The 18,945-nt window shown below is 32.1% G+C and overlaps 2 protein-coding genes across 2 annotated transcripts; both read left to right on the top strand.

Annotated features, from left to right (window-relative positions):
* Positions 1 to 86: 86 nt before the first annotated feature.
* On the top strand, positions 87 to 3,874 carry LOTGIDRAFT_214717 (hypothetical protein; the record flags this gene model as incomplete). The annotated part of the gene is made up of 7 exons (XM_009055029.1): positions 87 to 283; positions 1,457 to 1,682; positions 1,973 to 2,141; positions 2,446 to 2,576; positions 2,718 to 2,800; positions 3,134 to 3,230; positions 3,789 to 3,874. Exons 1-7 carry the CDS (start codon positions 281 to 283, stop codon positions 3,872 to 3,874), a joined length of 795 nt encoding a protein of 264 aa, XP_009053277.1. The 5' UTR covers positions 87 to 280.
* A 5,308-nt stretch (positions 3,875 to 9,182) lies between these two features.
* LOTGIDRAFT_214715 (hypothetical protein) lies at positions 9,183 to 17,325 on the top strand (the record flags this gene model as incomplete). Its single annotated transcript, XM_009055028.1, has 12 exons — positions 9,183 to 9,241; positions 9,804 to 9,855; positions 10,387 to 10,485; positions 10,931 to 11,080; positions 11,547 to 11,633; positions 12,277 to 12,405; positions 13,192 to 13,312; positions 13,839 to 14,005; positions 14,406 to 14,592; positions 15,327 to 15,400; positions 15,864 to 15,950; positions 16,372 to 17,325. 12 exons carry the CDS (start codon positions 9,183 to 9,185, stop codon positions 16,429 to 16,431), a joined length of 1,272 nt encoding a protein of 423 aa, XP_009053276.1. The 3' UTR covers positions 16,432 to 17,325.
* Between the last annotated feature and the right edge of the window lie 1,620 nt (positions 17,326 to 18,945).

Raw genomic sequence — 18,945 nt, 5'->3', positions numbered from 1 at the left:
AAATAAGTCAATTAAGTTGTAAAAATATTAGGTACGAAATGTTTACAGACCTTAAACGAAAACACCTGCTGCGCACTTCCGCTTATCAGAAATCTCATTTCTAAAAGGAATGTCATTTGTCATATAATATGAGTCCCCTTAATATTGACCTTAAATATAATTGCAACAATATCTTAAAAGAAATGCTCAGCAAATATTGAAAGTTGGCCACTTTTAAAAGCAATAGGGAATTCCATTCGAAGCGCATGTGTCAGCGGAAGTGTAATTTGCAAAAAGAAACATGGTGGGTGAATTGTTTTGATTTCTACCTTCTGCAAATAATCTAGAATGTTAAGCCTCGTATGACCACAATATGGTTAGATTTGTTTTACATCGGAAAAGACACGTTAAAATCATGTGTTTAAGCCAGTGTAAAGTGATAAATACACTTTGTAAAGATTGAACTTCTGAAATATATGATGAGAACGAGAACTTATTTTTATCAATATATTTTTAGAATATTTTATTACATAATCGCCTACCTATGTAGGGATTACATGATATCCTAATGTTCTAATTCATTTTCCCACTGTTTTGTTTATTTCCAAAAATATTAACCTTATAACATCCAAACTAGAGAGCTTTTGGACCAAAGTGTGACTATACTAAATATATATGTCTTTGCATATTGAAGGCCAAATTTTCATGAATTCATGCTTGGATATGTTTAAGTTTATCTTTATAACTGTATCTATAATTAAGGGCTTTGGTTAAGTTTGATTTATGTACCAATAAAAGCTACTCATTTTGTCAGCTTCTTCAAATTTATAATAAATCTTGTATCGAATTTTTGTACCATATTATTTAATTTCTGATTAGGCTAGTCACTGTCATTTCTTTAGCAGTTTTCCTCTCATTTTTGATGACAATTGTTTGTTGGGCAATAAATTTAATGATACATCTCCAATTTGAAAGGGCTATAGTTGATTGAATTGATTACAGTATAGTTTATTGATTGAGTTTATATTTAATTACCACCTATTATATTAAGAAGAGATTAAAGGATTAACCTGGATTTGTCCCTATAGATTGTGTACCCAGGCTAGACAATATATAGTAAAGTAATTGACACAAGCTGTATTATTTTGCTACCAGAAAATAAATCATCTTTAGCTGAGAATATACACTGATTACACCAAATCTCTACTTCCCTATTTACATCTACCCCCTCATTAGATAAAGTTCCCTTTTAATATGGAATTTCTCTTAAAAATATTTCCAAATTTTGATTTTAGTTGTGTTTTGATATTTTTACAAATTTTGATCATTAAATTTGCAATCTATTTATTTAATCAACAAGTATTAAAGTATTATTGCTCATGCAATTTGCTCAAATGGGATAGAACTAATAGCAAATTTTTATCTGTTTTTGCATATTTTTATATGTGGAAACTGATCCATGCTTTTATACTTTCAGCATAAGTTAAAAAGTTCTCAAAAAGATAAAGTTCGGCAATTTATTGCCTTTACTCAATGTGTTGAAAAATCAGCTATAAATTGTTTGAGTGTTCATGACTGGAAACTTGATGTTGCTGTGGACAATTTCTTCCAAAATCCAGACAGATACAGTGGTAGTGGTGGGGGTGATTCTAGGACTACTGTTGATAGGAAAAAACTAGATGCATTGTGGAATAGATACAAAGGTGAGAAACATTATCTGGTATGATTTGCAATTTTGTTAAACATTTTGATGAAGATTCAATGTTTATGGGACATGTTTGTACATGTGAAAATGAGATCATGTATGATTTGAGCATTTCAATTTTACATTTCTGCAACAGAACAGTTGTCAGAAATACACTGGATGTCTAGTTAAGGATTTATGCGCAAATCGTGGAAGTCAGACCTGAAAGACTACAAATATTCAACTAATTCTAAAAAATGGTTTAATAGTTAGAAGATATAACATTTATACTAAAATTTCTATTTGTAGACCCACATGAAGAAGATAAAATGACAGTAGATGGAGTGATGAAATTTTTAGAAGATTTGAATTTAAACCCTGAATCTAGAACAGTTTTAATATTAGCCTGGAAGTTTAAAGCTGCTACTCAATGTGAATTTACTAGGGATGAAGTAATAAATGGAATGTTTGATTTAGGGTAAGTGCTTAATCAGTTTTGGAGAGTACAAATATTTGGGGTCTTATATAAGGATACATTATCCTTTGATTTTTGATGGAAATTAAGTTGAAAGGAAAGTTTGATAGTTTACGAATCCAGCCCCATTTTTTTTTGGCTGTAAGGTTACCCCTCTGTTGTATTGCTCTAATGAGTAATAAATCTAAATGGATAATAACTTTACACACCAATTACAATTTTTGATAATGATACTTTTTTCATGAGTCCTCAAGTTTTAGATGCTATCTTCTAGGTGATTTCTCAAATATGTAACAATATTTTTCAGGTGTGATTCTATAGATAAATTACGTGTAAAGTGTCAAACAATGGAGTTTGATATACGAGATCCTTTACGATTTAAAGATTTTTACCAATTTACTTTCAACTATGCCAAAAATCCAGGACAAAAAGGACTAGGTAAACTAATTTTATGTTGGGAGTTTCTGACTAAACTATTTGTTTTTATCAGTTGAATGACAGATTTTAATTTGGCGAAATTTCAATGAAGGTTTTCTGAGTTATTTTCCTTGATTAGTCAAAGTTTATTTATTTTTTCAGATTTAGATATGGCCTTAGCATACTGGAATATTGTTTTAGCAGGGAGATTTAAATTTTTGGACTTGTGGGTTTCATTTTTACAAGTAAGGACATTTTTTGTAGAATATACAACTGAACTAGGTAAAAAAGTGTTTCAATTTAAATCAGAATTGTTGTTGTTGGACAAAAGAAATGTTGTCTGATTTACATAATTTTGGGGGCCTATAAAGATATTTGTTTGCAAATTTACTATACACCGGATGCAGTAGAGCTCTAAAAGTATTTTCAATCTTAAAAATATAGATAGCAGATATCATGATATTCGTTATTTTTTAAATGAAAAGACATCTTAGATAATTTGGTGAAAGTTTAAACAGTAACTCATGGCAGGTGAGGCGTCTATCAAATTTGTTTTATTGTGTACTAATTTATTGTAGGAACATCATAAAAGATCTATACCTAAAGATACATGGAATTTATTGTTAGATTTTTGTAATATGATTAATGATGATATGACAAATTATGATGAAGAAGGTAGGTACATGTGAAACAGATGGCAAATAACCAGAAATGTAGTAGTAGCGTGGAGAGCCGATATAGGGTCAACTCTCGAAAGCACTGACACAGGCATCAGAATTGTTTTTGCCTTGAGGAGAATTCAAACACACAGCACTTAATTGCCTAGCAGACAACAATCCAACTCACTTTCGATTGAGCTATAAATTTGTGCTCAATTTTAGCAAACTATCCTATCTTTTTTTATGAACCATCAGCAACATGAGATGATTGTTGTTGCTTGTGTTAGGTTAATTTTTCTATATTAGCTATCAATTAGATACTGCCTGATTGGGCAAATGAAGTGCAGTGTGCAATGAGGGAAATTTTGCCACTGATGCAAACAAATTTCCTAGTGTCGAAGTATCCTTCACATGCACAGTCTGTAGCATTCAGGGGTTCGGTTTATTGTCCCGTCTTTGTCAGCCCCTCGTATCTGCATCACCAATAAAGGAATATCTGAGCCTATTCTGTGATTGAAACCTGGATATTGAAGGTGCTAACTCAATAGAGCCTGTTTTGATCTTATTATTTCAGGAGCATGGCCTGTGTTAATAGATGACTTTGTTGAATATGCTAAACCTTTAATTACAACTAGTGGTTCTCGTAGTACTACAGTGTAAATATGTATAATAATAGATACTCTTCTTTACTAAATTTTATATCAGACTTGTATAATATGGACTCAAATGAACTATAGTGATATGTGGAAGGTTTCAAAACACTTTGAAACAATGGACAATTTCAAATGGTGAAATGACCCAGAGTGCACTGGTTTGAATTATGGCTGTTCCAACTTTAAAACCTACAAACCATGCACATATTCGCTTGCTTGTTCTGCATTGAGGGAATACACAAAAGTTGAAAGTTATTTAAGGAACTGCTGACAAGCCAACATCAATATTGACTCAATAATTAATGTTGGATTACCACCAATTGGAAAAATATTAGAGTGACTCAATAAAGAGTTTATTATTTAAAGTGCTTGAATATTTATGTATATCAAAAAACTTGGATTTTGAATAGATTTAAATTCTATGATACTGAATTATTTCTTCTTTTTTTTTTTTTTTTAACCAATATTAATCAGACAACAAAATAGCCTACATGAATTGGAATATGAGTATTTCTGCTATCTGTATCACTTGTCAGAATTAAATCTGATGTCTGGTTCCCTTCCAATTAAATGAAAATGTACTGTAGAATTGTAGATTGTCGTCAAGTTCAATGCTTTATAGAGAGTTTGTGTGTATCTGGTATAGGTAGGGTTAACGCTTGTGAGGTTTTTTTTTAATTGTTATAGAACCAGACATCAGAGTTTAAGTTTGAAAAGAGGTAGAGATAGCTGAAATTGAACTGTATCAGCTGGTAAAGCAAATATTGTTTATATAAGTTATCCCCTTAATTTTGCTGAATTTTTTTTTTATTGAATAATTTGTTTGAATGCATCTGCTTTTAGGGGCTCTGTAGGTTAGAGTATTGAAAACTTTACATGACATCATTTGCTTGATCAAAGATTCTAATCTCAGTCGTTGTATGAGAGTCTTGTGACCTTGAATAAGTAATCTCTCCTCATGCCTTTCAAACAAGCGGTTAATTGATATATCCATATCAATACCAAGATCAATACTGAGAGATTTGTCCACAGACAAGCTGGTAGCAAAGATCCTTGTGAACCAAAGTTGTTATCCTTATAACAAAACACTTTTAAAATGGCATAAATAATAATACACAACTTGCTTTGAAATAACATTAATAACCAAGGAGTTTTATTGATTTAAGTTATTATTAATAAAAGTTGTTATCTTATTAATACCAATTGTTAAGATATTTATTATCTTCTTCTTGTTTGTCAACAAAATTTGTTACTAAAACCTATTCACATCATATAAGAAACAAATAAGATAGGGAAGGGAGAGATATTTTCTGATATGACATGATATAGTGTGAACATTAAGGGGTCACTTGATTGGTGAGGTCTGAACGTTCAGAATTTCTGGAATCAACAGAAAGTTCAAAAAAACAAGATGGAACAGAGTTCAGAACAAATTCCATGCATGCCGAAAAAATAGTGGGTGCTGACAGAATTCAAAATGGCGGATGGGAAACTTCTGAATGTGACATTCTGCTTCCGTACTGTTCCATTGGGGTCAGAATTAGAACAGACGGAACCTGTTTAAAACTCTCCAATCAGTGTTGACTAAATATTTAAAAAGCGTTATTTATTTTCCTTAAGTGTAGACTTATGTTCACTTGTCTTGTTTTGTTTTTTTTTATTGAGCCAGACATGATTATTAAATATATGAAAACATATTTTGTTTTTATTTGACAAGTGTATTATAGAAGTTCAAAAACCATTATAAACTACGTATGATTCTTGCATGGAAATAACAGTTAACACACACAAACATAACCATTTTGAATATCTTCCTCAACTTTTGAAAAAGGTTGCGATATTTAACTAAGCTTTAAAATCACATTTCAAGTTTCAGAAATGGCTTTGATTGTGATTTGAACGCTTTGTTGAAATATTATTTTAAAATTCGCCCTCTTTAAGTCAAGAAAGATTTGGAACAATGTTCATGTGTGTTATTTCCATGTAAGAACCGTACATAGTTTCATATGTTCAAATACATATCTGAACAAAGGAAAATGCATAGTAAACTGGTAAGAGGTATTTGGTTCTCAATAACATCTACTTGAATTGGTGTTGCCTATGAGACATACGCTTTTGTAGTTCCATAGCTATGTTTAGGCTACTGGAGAGTGATGCTATTGAGACAGAAGATGTTCAGCTTCTGAAACACCATATTCAAGACTTCCTGATTGATAATGTTCTTTTAGTAGGTCTTATTGAAATTTAGAGCTTATTTTGTTCAGTAAGGTACATTTCGAGATTTTCACCCTCCCACTTAAAGGTGAAGGTCATTGAATGAAAATAAACCAGAAGTAGAATCATATGATGAAACTATTAAATTAATGAATTTAATTATAAACTTGTGAAGATAATAATTTGTAAGTACTGTACTGTGATGCTTTGGATGTAGACGAGACAATGAATAAAACGTTTGACATGGTCAAGACCTGACAAATTGGCTACAGACCAGATAGACCAGACGACGGGCACATGTTTGACATTTGCATTTATTTGTCAGTCACTGTCACCGTCATGAAGATGAAGTCTGTTATTTTCATTGAAGTACGCAAGCAGTGCATATTTGATTCTGAGCAAGGCATAAAACTGTGTGCTTCTATTTCAAATAATATCATCGTAATCTCCGAGGCAGTATAACCACTTAAAGTGCATTTAATGGAGGGAGGGGGGGGGGGGGGGGGGGTCAAAAAAGAGGCAGAACAAAAGACATTGTATTATAGCCTACTGTTCTTGGTTTTGATTCTGTTGTTGCCAGTATTATGATTATCATTACTTTATAGCCTGTTCCAATTAAAAGTCAATAAAGATTGGGTAGCCTACTAAAAGTAGGGCTTAGAGTAAGCTCAATCAAGATCATAAAAATTCTAATCAAACACCCAGTGTTACTCCTTTGCTCACACAATAAAAGTAGGGCTATGTACAATTGATTATGTTAAAATGGTTATTTGATCCTTTCGATTCCTGTGTGAAATCTTGATAAGCAATGATTTAAGACATCAATACTTTTTGTTTTTCTTGAAAAATTATCCTCAATTTAGATCTTTTGAGTGCTCACCAATAGGCTAATAATTACATACCAGCTGAAAATGAAATTTGAATTACATTGAACCAAATTGACTACAGCTTATTGATGCCAACACATTTTTAAGAAAAACAAACCAGCCAGTAATGGAAATTGGGGTTTATTTTTTCTAAAATTGACCACACGTTTGTTAAGAGCAAATTTGAGACAGTGCTCCCTCACATTGAGTTTCTTATCATTTACTTGTAGCATATAAGAATGCTGCTTAGAAGAAATTTGTTAAAACATTTAACCATTTTATCTACAAATAAAAATAAGCTATTGACTTCAGCAACTTCTGTTTTTCCAAACCTCGGACAAAAAGTAAGTTACGTACACAGTAGAGAACTTAGTTTTTTATAAGTGTAGTTAACATTCTTTCACAAATTTGTTTTTTTTTTTCTTTTTCTTTTTTGAACTAATTTTTTTAACAGTAATATTGCTAAAGTAATCATTTCCAAAATTGTTTCTTTCAATACAAGCAATAGTATTTTTTCACAATAAAAATCGAGATGCTCCACCTTGACTGTTTAGTGCAGTTTGATGTTGACCCTTGCCAAACAAGGAAGGTGATGACCAATGAAAACTGTTCTAACTAAAAAGTAAACAAGCTAAAGCACATATTTGAAATTGCAACTTGTTGGGCCGAATGGGTCCATTTGAGGCCAGGAGTATAAGGTACATCACAAATTGTACACATACTGCAAGCTTACAGCTATCCTTTCACATCTTGTTTCTCTGCTTTTGTGGATTCAATGGTTGACTGATCTCTGATTTATTTTTAAAGGTTTTGACTTCTCAATTTTTGTATAAAACAAAACATGATTCCACAGTGTTATAAGAAGGAAGAGATTTATGACTTTGGATTGCTTCCCCTATCTCCAAATAAAAAATCATTATAATTTTTGGCTTCCTCTCTATGAAATGTCTAGATATGACCAAAAAATGCTACTAAACATTGTGTTTTGTGTTTGTTACACCTGAACAAAGCTTTTTTTTTAAATCACAAAATCAAAATCCTTGGACATATAAATGGAAGAAATAGTGAAAATGTATCAGGTGTTTCAGTAGAACTATTAATTGACTGTGAAAGACAAGATTCTAACAACTAAATCCACAGACAACAACCCTCCCCCGTCAGCCTGATTTAGTAAAAGCATATAATCATTGCTGAAGACAATGTATGCTACTGGTACATGTAGCACACGTAAAAGATCCCTTGCCAGTGGTGGAGCTAAAGGGTGGGCAGCAAGTATTTCGGGCAAAAATCTCATAACTAAATTAGAAATTCGTGCAATCTCAGACTTTTTTCGTCCCCCCCCCCTATCGGACGTAAATCTGGCTCTGCCACTGTTCCTTGCCAGTGGACAATATAGAATATCCTCTTATTTAACACAGTATGCAGTTGCCAATGAGGAAAAGTAGGACATTTCAGGTCAATTGTTAAGATTACTTACTACAGCACATAAGGTCATTTACAATAATTTATATTTCATGTTATAGTAGGACAACATGAATTAATATATATATTATCAGTATGTAGAATGCTCATTCATCCTCATATTAGATTAGTTTTCATTTTATTCGACTGTTACTACAGTGTTATACTCTCTGACTATCTTACTGTGACTATATTAGAGGTATATTAGAGGTGTCTTACTAATTGGGATAATAGCTGCTTTCTTAATTTTTTCTGTGTATCCAGGACACTGATATCATCAATTTGCAACCATTCCAATTTTCAATCAGACATCAATTCAACTAAAACTAAGTGTTTGATGACTCACTAAGCATGAGATAAAGCATATTCTGTGATAAGTGACGTCATTAATAGTGGAATTGACGTCTGATTGAAATTTGGAATGGTTCAAATTGATGCTATCAGTGTCCATGACACACATACAAAATTCAACCTTTAACTAAATAGTTGTTGGTATTAGATTGCCTTTATGTTGGTAAAAATGATCCATTAGGAAAATTTCATCTGTTTTTCAAAACAAAGGATAAATCATTGAGAAATATCTACCGGAAACTTGATAAAACTCAACATATTGTGTGCAATTATTAAATTAACCATTTGAATGTCTAAATATAATTGATTTACAATTGGGTTATTTTATATAAGCTTAGAAATTCCTGATTATAAGTGAGCAGAAATGATAAGTTAATGTTGATGATGTGTAATTCATTCATTGTTTTGTGAATTTTTCAGAGGATGAGTTCCAATAAATATGAATTACCTAAAAAGTTCCATGGAACTGAGAAAAATGTCTGGTAAGTTACTCAGATTGAATGGATTTCTGATATACCGTAATATTTACTGCAAATGTAAAGAAAATTTTTATCATTTTACATGTATAAGGAACACTGATAGCATAGACTTGCACCATTGGTTTTTTGCAATTCCACTAAATTGAATAGTTTTTATAATGTAACTATCCCATTTGCCCCAGTAGAAAAAATGGTTTGCCCATTTGTATGCCTTCTTCATTTCCAAGAAAGAAATACAAATCTCATAATTTTTTGCCCCAAAATACATCAAATTAATTCTGTTTTTCAACATTTTTCTAAGGGTAAAGCCCTCTCAGAAATTCCATAGGAGATTAAATGAAATGAAATGAATGGAGTTTTACGTCCTACTTTTCTGCACCATGTGGGCCAATGAAGATGGCATGCCCTGGCTAAGAGAACAAGAAACACAATAATAATTGTTGTTTTGTGTATGTTGTTGATTTAACTTGACCAAACATGATATTGGACTATTGAAATATGTTTCATTTATTCATGTCGAATATCACAAGATTATCTATGTAATATAATATAATATATATTTCAGGGTAGAGTTTAGTAAGTTAGCTGTTGATCATCAGGCATTAAACCTAGGTCAGGTAAGTCTAATCTGGTTTATTTATACACTCACACAGAACTATCTACATTGTTTACATCCTTCCTAATCTGTGCTGCTCTTGTATATAAACCTTACAATCCTGAATTTTGCATAAGTGACCAACCAAAATGACTAAATACAGTTGAAGTGTAGTGAGCAGACCTTGGATTTTTGATGATCCTTTCTTAAGATAACCTTGAGAAACGAGTTAGTAAGTGTTTGATGATATCACTTATCGCAAAATATGCATGATCATATAAGGCGCTTCGATTAGTGATGTCATCAAACACTTAGTTTTAGTGTATTTGCAGGAACCACAGACGTCTGATTGAAAATTGGAATGGTGGAAATCGATGCTATCAGTCTCTTTACAATCCCTTTAACTATGAAATCATAATTTAAACCTCTTGATGCAACCGTGCATTGTTTCTGCTTTCCATATTACACTCCAGTAAGTTTTTCAGTTTTGGGCCAGATGGGTTAAAAAATGATGTCATCTAGCTTTACTGTTCAATATTTTGTATGTTTTCAGGGATTTCCAGATTTTCAACCACCACAGTTTGTGTTAGATGCTCTGAAAAATACTGTTACCAATGGCAACTATCAAATGAACCAATATACTAGAAGTTATGTATGTATATATAATTAGTGAATTTTTATATCTGCAGATACGTCATGTTGCTTTGTCAATGTCGTTTGGCTAAAATTAAATGTAGGAACTGATCACATTCCATTTACTGTTCAAGGACCCTATGCAGTGTGCAATGAAATAATAGGAGTTTTACTTCCTACTTTTCTGCAACATGTGGGCTAATTAAGACAGGCAATGCCATGCAGGGTGCAATGAGAGAAATTTTGCCTGTACAGCGGCATTACCCTGCTCTTTTTCGCTTTCCAACTGTCGAGGGATCTTTAATGTTCACAGTCTCTAGCACACAGGGCCTCAGTTTATTGATCCATCCAAATAACTAGAAGCTTTTTCAGTGTGCAATGAAGGAAATTTTGCTAGGACAGTGCAACAGATGTTCATACATGTACTTTTGGCTACTTTGTTTTTTTTTTTTTTAAATTTTCAGGGCCATCCAAGATTAGTTCAGGCCTTGTCTAAAGTATATTCACCTCTAATGAATAGAACTATTGATCCTATGTCTGAAATATTAATCTCTGTCGGTGCTTACGGTTCTCTGTTTTCATCTTTAAATGGCATCATTTCTCCAGGTGATGAGGTTTGTTACATTGATTACTATATTTGAAGAAACTTGTTTTTGCACATGAGTCAAAAATAGACCCATATCTTGGAGAGCAATGGAGGTTTGTGTGAGAATCTTATCATATGGACAAAGTGACTGACAAACAAGTTGTGGCATAATGATGAAAGATGACTTATTCAAGATCACCAGACTTTCAGAGCAAATGTGGTGATGTAAGATTTCAACACTCTAACCCATTGTGCTACAGTCTGTCTTCATTAACCTTGAACAACTAATCAATAAAGATAACTTTTTTCATATGAGAATGTGCCCATACTGAAAATATTAAAAAGCTTTGAAATCAAAACATAAAAATAGCTACGTGGATGCATTTTGATTGGATAGGTAAAAAAATCATGTGACATCATTAACATATATTATTTTTGAACCGAGAGCCTATTCTTGTAGGTTAGTTTGATTAGGTTTGTATTTTATATTGCAGGTTATTATTATAGAACCATTTTTTGATTGTTATGATCCGATGGTAAAAGTAGCCGGTGGTCAGTCTGTCTTTGTTCCTATTAGGCCTGTAAGTTATTTATTTAAGTTATCCATTATATAGGTGTAAACTGGAAAGAAGGGTGTGCCCACCTTAAGTGTTTCGTTAATGGCTGGTAGAAAAAATCAGAAAAAGAAAAATGCAAAAAACAACATAGGTTTCCAGCTGGTCCTTGGCCAAAACTCTTGGCATTGATCTGATATTATTCGTACCCATTTACAGATGGGTCGATTTTAATAATGAAGAAAGATAAACTTACTCAAGGTCAACAGACTTTCAGAGCAAATGTGGTGATGTAAAGATTTCATCACTCTAACCCATTGTGCTACAACCTGTCCTCATTAACCTTTAAATGTATATCATTGTCATTGCTCAAGACAGTTCATCAACATTATTGCTTATTTAGATTCAGTTCTGGATGTATTTAAAAGAAATTTGGTAACCGATATTGAAAATCAAGAAAATCATCAAAAATTTATCATGAGTTCTCGTTATTTTTCGGTAAAATGTGTTCTAATGAATCTATAAATCTAAAAAAAAGTTATACAATTGCAGAAGACATCTTTCAATTGGCTTAACAAAGATGCTTATGGGCTTGTGTTACCTTTCCTTGCAAGCTATATTTGAAAGAAAATATCACCCAATTCATGACAGATCTATATATCTATTTTAGACTAAAGCGGGAGTTGAAGGACCTACATCTAGTGTTGATTGGAAGATAGATGAATCTGAATTAGAGAGTAAATTTAATCAAAAAACTAAAGCTATTATAATAAATACTCCAAATAACCCTTTAGGAAAGGTAAGATCTGTCTTGTTAATTTTATTGGTTTTAGTTACAAAATCGTGTTAGCCAACTGTTTAAGGCTTACAGGTACTTTCAAAAATGTTTGCATATATATCATACAAGTTCTATATTTATTATATATAACAGGTATTTTCTAGAGAGGAATTAGAAATGATATGATATGTATATCAGATGAGGTCTATATTTATTATATATAACAGGTATTTTCTAGAGAGGAATTAGAAATGATATCTAGATTATGTATAAAATATGATGTGATATGTATATCAGATGAGGTCTATATTTATTATATATAACAGGTATTTTCTAGAGAAGAATTAGAATTGATATCTAGATTATGTATAAAATATGATGTGATATGTATATCAGATGAGGTCTATATTTATTATATATAACAGGTATTTTCTAGAGAAGAATTAGAAATGATATCTATATAAAATATGATGTGATATGTATATCAGATGAGGTCTATATTTATTATATATAACAGGTATTTTCTAGAGAAGAATTAGAAATGATATCTAGATTATGTATAAAATATGATGTGATATGTATATCAGATGAGGTCTATATTTGTTATATATAACAGGTATTTTCTAGAGAGGAATTAGAAATGATATCTATATAAAATATGATGTGATATGTATATCAGATGAGGTCTATATTTATTATATATAACAGGTATTTTCTAGAGAAGAATTAGAAATGATATCTAGATTATGTATAAAATATGATGTGATATGTATATCAGATGAGGTCTATATTTGTTATATATAACAGGTATTTTCTAGAGAGGAATTAGAAATGATATCTAGATTATGTATAAAATATGATGTGATATGTATATCAGATGAGGTCTATGAATGGTTAGTGTTTGGAGAAAGTAAACATATAAAAATAGGTATGTTGTAGCTTTTAAACCCTTTATTAATGGGTTCTGCTTGTTCAGATTCATAGAAACGAATGGACATTCAATTAAACATGTTGAAACAGAGTTCAGAACGCGTTCCACTTGTGCCAAAAAATTGTAGATGTAGACAGAATTCAAAATAGCAGAAAAAGGAATAGAAGGGAAAATTTTGAATGTGACATAATCAGTACCGTACTGTTCAATTGAACACTATTTTATAAGTAAGAGGGGCTGACATGGAAAAAGCGTCTAGTCGTTCAGATGGGACAATAAACCGAGGCCCCGTGTGCTACAAGCTGTGCACGTTAAAGATCCCTTGACAGTTGGAAATCAAAAAAGATCAAGCGAATGTCACTGTCCTGGCAAAATTTCCCTCATTGTACCCTGCATGGCGTTGCCCGTCTTCATTAACCCACATGGTGCAGAAAAGTAGGATGTAAAACTCCATTTCATTTTATTTTAGAATTTAACTGTTATCATTTATGTATCATCAAGATATTTTGTCATATCATTGCAGCCACCCTGCCAGGAATGTGGGAAAGAACATTAACTATTGGTAGTGCTGGTAAAACATTCAGTGCTACAGGTTGGAAACTAGGATGGACTATAGGTCCAGCTAATCTGTTACTTGGTGCTCAATGTATGCATCAAAACTGTAACTACAACTGTCCTACCATCTTACAGGTAAGATGTCTTTGAAATATTTTAGCTTCTTTTTGCATTTTCAATTCATGTCTGGTATTTGGTGTTCTGGTAATTCAAGATAAATTTAACCAAATCATTGTGTCATAAAACCATACAATTCAATGCCAAAGGTGGTTGTATTGAGAGGGCAAAAGTAAAGTTTTTCTCAAAAGATAAATTGAGGTGGGAAACTATTGTTTGTGCGAATAGCTGAGCATACTAAGGATTGTTTGGATTAAAAGTGTAGGTCAATCTTCATGACTGTCCTGACAAAACTCTCCACTCTTTATTACTGGTGCTGAAAGCATGCAGTAAAAATTGATTTAGCCTTGTATCTGTTCAGAACTCTACTTTAAAGATGCAATTGTTGTTGATAAATAAATCACCTATTATATTACAGGAAGCTGTAGCTCTAGCTTTTGAACATGAATTGCCCAAAATAGATACCCCAGAATGCTACTTTAAACAACTACCCCTAGAGATAATACCTAAACGAGATATGTTAATTAGTTTGTTTAACGAGATGGGAATGTGGCCAGTTATTCCTGATGGTGGTTATTTCTTAATGGCAGACATATCTGGTATAGGTAAGTAAAAATAGACAATGAATCAAGTTTGAAAATTCTAAGGAGCCATATGAAACCTTGCTTACCAGAAACCATTATCGACCATGCAAAATCACAAAAACATACATTATCTTCGAAATACAAATAAAGATGATCTTTCATCTCACATTGAATTCAGTATTATGAATCAGATAGATAACAATTCTAAAAGGCAAGATTTCATCTCATAGAAGCTTTCAAAAGTGATATAAAACTTAGGTTGACGAGGATTCTGTCTACCAGCTGGTCTTTGGTCAAAACCTCTTGGCATTGATCTTTCTCATATTATTGTGCCAATTTACATTAGAGTAGACTAAAATAATGAGGAAAGATGGTTTAATCAAGGTCACCAGACTTTCACATGCAGACTGAAATGAAAACCACAACCACATTTGTTCACCTTGTGATCAATGGTCTATCATGATTAAGGTCGCTACCTATAGACCTTATTCACGCAATGTTTTTGTGGCACTGAAAGCCAAGGTTCATAAGGCAAATTATGTCATCCATTGATAAAAATAAATAGCCTGACATCACTAAACATCCAATTAACTGCAAGAAAATGGTCTTTAAACCAACCCTTCTCAAAATTGTATGAAGGTAAAATTCATCAGAAAGTATCATTAAATAACTTCATCAATTCCAAATTTAATGATGTAAAATATAATTAGTTTTGATCCTGTTAGTAATCTATTAGAGTTTTATGTTTCCTATAGATGTTGATTTATCAGGAGAGAACCCAGAAGAAGCAAGAGATGTCAAATTTGTTAAATGGATGACTAAAAATAAGGTATGTTATTAATCATATTATATTACCTCATTTCTCCACACTTCATTTGTCCATCTGGAGATTAAGTTGCATATATTCTTAGAGTTAAACTTTTCACCTCACCCCTCTAAGAAATATTGAGATGCCATTGCAAATGCTTCTGAAAGGCTGCCTGCTGTCGGATTTCATCCTCTATCAACTTTCAAGAAACCATGACACTTTCTTCAGCAATTGGTCAACATTTGAGGTGTAGTAACATCTTCAGATAGTTTTGGGAGTGTTGTGCAGATCATTAATGTTGATCCAACCTTTTTTAAAATTATTATGAGCGATCTCAACAGTGAACATTTAATTTTTTTTTGCACATCAAAAGTATTTGAAAGTCGCTCATTTTTAAAGTATTTTAATATTGAAATTCTTGTGACAGATTTATCCATATTGTTGATAACATGATAATTTATGTTTAATACATGTTTTATTCCAGAAATTGACGGCCATTCCACCATCTGTATTTTATTCTAAAGAACATCAGTCTGTTGGTGAAAATTATGTGAGATTTTGTTTTATTAAGGTAAGTTTCATTTACGATTGTTTCAAATCTTTTAAGCCCAAATACTACGGGGGTGTTGATATGGCTATATTTGCCAGACATGACCGACAGGGCAGTTCAAATGACAGACTGTTAATATCCTCTACCGGACATCAAGTATTTGTTAACCATTATATGTAGTATAGGCTGTGCATTAAAGATCCAGGCAAAATTACCCTCATTGCATACTGCATGGTCGCCCATCTTTATTAGTCTCATCAGGTGCAGAAAAGTTGGATGTAAAACTCCATTTGGTTTCATTTCATTTGAAAGAAAAAGGCATCCTATCGTTTTTGGCATCAAAAAATGATTCAATGGTTGTTCATATCATCTAGGTGTAAGTGTATACTAACCAGGCTGACAACATGTATATGTCTAGTTATATCTTTACTATCTATTACAGGAAGATACAACACTAAATAAGGCAGTGGATATTTTACGCAAGTGGAAACAAACAATGTGATAATAGATTTTTGTTTTGTTTTGAATCTTATACCAGCTAATAGTTAACTATATTCATGCACATTCAATCTAATTAAATCAGGTTACAATTTCATTTTTTTCCCTGTTTTTAGTCTCCATTCTAATTTGACAAATTTTCTATTGTGACACCTTTCTAATTTCTTTCTTGACGTCCTTGACGATAAATTTTGGGATAGCGAAAGCCAAAGTAGAGCAATATTTGTCATATTAACCAAAGAAGGGCCAACCTGAACACTTTGATTGGTTAAGAACAACATCATTGGAACGTAACTGTGGTAGAAAAAGTGTTAGAATAAATATATGGGAAAGAAAAAGAAATAAAATTGTGGTTGTATTTTAGTTAGATTGGTGCACTTCAGGAAATCAACACTTTTAACTCTCCAGTTTTATTTTTATAGAAGATTTACAAGTTAAAGTAAAATGTTATTTAATAGATACTCATATTAAAACATGAAGAATATTTATGCAGATCCAGGTCCAATTTAAATCATTAAGTGGACAGGACTTTATTTTTCTGTCTCTACACCAGCTGTTTCGGTCTAACATGCATATTTTTAGGTAGAGTTAGTTGTCTGGCTTGTATAGGTAGATATCATGATATAGCATTCAATTTTTGTCCAGATAAGATCATCTACACGATTCTAACAAGTAACTTAGTATTTTTTCATGATTTTAAAGACAGGGCTGTTTTAAGAGAAAAAACGGAAAAACAACGTTTGGTATAAAAAGCAGGCACAACCATACTAAAGAAATATTGTGATATATTATTTCTTAATATCATGATATCAACTTAAACTAATATCATCAAACCCTAGGTGGACTGCTCATGTTTATGATTGGAATCTGACTCTGATATGTATGAATATCTTTGCTCTACTAATTGCGAAGATTTTTCTATGTATAATCAAGAGCAGTCTGTATATTTCATTGTAAATGATAATTGAAACTATTTAACCATTAACCTTTCTTTTTGACCAATCATACTTTAGTCCCACAGGGATTTATTAGCTAAACCAATCAGTTTGACAGAAATTTGAGCCTTCAAATCCATGTGTGTCCAGAACTTTAAGATATCTGTGATATATGGAAAAGACGTATATAGAAATAGTGAGTAAAATTCCTAGTTTGAGATATTATTGAAGGAATTATGAGATTATCGTACATTTCTAGTACTTCTGAAAACTATTTACATATGTTCAAAGACTCTTGAACCCCCCCAAAATGGCACATAGTATATTTATTGTTGCTTTAGATACTTCAAAGGGGTGTAAACTATTGGTGTTTATGTTTTGGAATGTCTCCTGATATGCTTAAAATATCTCAGTAACTATGATGTCATCAAAACATGTATATATAACATATATAATATATATAGTAGACCAAACCATTAGGCAATTTTTTTATGCTTTTTTCTATCCTGATAATGATGCTATGTCCAAAACATGTCTGCAATAAGTGTGTTAGTTATACTGTGTACTTTTCAGTGTTTGAGAATCTCCTATGTTGATATTGGACAATGAATTCCAGCTAATTAATTCCTATGTAACTCTAGCTTCATGTAGAATATTCTCTATTAGATAAACCACAATTCTACTATTGTAGATACAGACCTGCAGTTTAATACAATTATTCCACACCAATAGGTCAATAATTCTTTTGGTAGATAGAGATTGTTTGGGGCCTATTAGCTTTAAGTTTTTGAGTGTTCAAGTTTGATAACTTTCATATCTGGAACACCTGATGCCACTTTGCGCCTCTGTTAGCAATTGTTGAAATATTTATCAGATGAATTTATTGTTTATAGTGTTTCAGGAAATTCTTGTGATTTGATTAAAATTGATTCCACATAGTACATTAGAAGACTCTATATTTCACATGAAGACATAAGCTCATTGATTCTATTGAATGTACATAGGGAAAAATGGCACATACAAAGGAGTCTCCAAATTTGCAGAAGTTCTTTGCAATCGTCTAAAAAAACAGCCCAAATACCCCTCCAAATAGAACAATCCTTTGAAAACATCCCTTGAAAGTAAAATGAACCATCCCCACTCTTCATCCCTTGAAAATAGAGTGGTCTTCTCCATCCTAACATCCCTTTTAAACAGAATGACCTGTCCCAACCTATCATCCCCTGAAATAGAATGACCTGCCTTAGCTATCACCCCTTGAAAACATAATAGATCACCCTGATTACATTAATCAGACTGAGTACAACTCACAATTCAAGGTCATGACCTAATTAAGTGAGTGATCTGTGAGTAGGTACTCAGAAGAGTGAGTAGATTTCGAAAACAACTCACCAATTTTCAGAATAAAATGACATATTTTGGAAATAAGTGAGCTGTAGTGAACACTACTCAGCATCACTCACTAACAGCTCACCAATTTTCAGAATAAAATGACATATTTTGGAAATAAGTGAGCTGTAGTGAACACTACTCAGCATCACTCACTAACAGCTCACCAATTTTCAGAATAAAATGACATATTT

The sequence above is a fragment of the Lottia gigantea genome (genome assembly GCF_000327385.1).
Source record: "Lottia gigantea unplaced genomic scaffold LOTGIsca_23, whole genome shotgun sequence".
NCBI lineage: Eukaryota > Metazoa > Mollusca > Gastropoda > Lottiidae > Lottia > Lottia gigantea.
The sequence above is the reverse complement of the archived record's forward strand: the minus strand, read 5'-3'. Positions and strand labels throughout refer to the sequence as shown.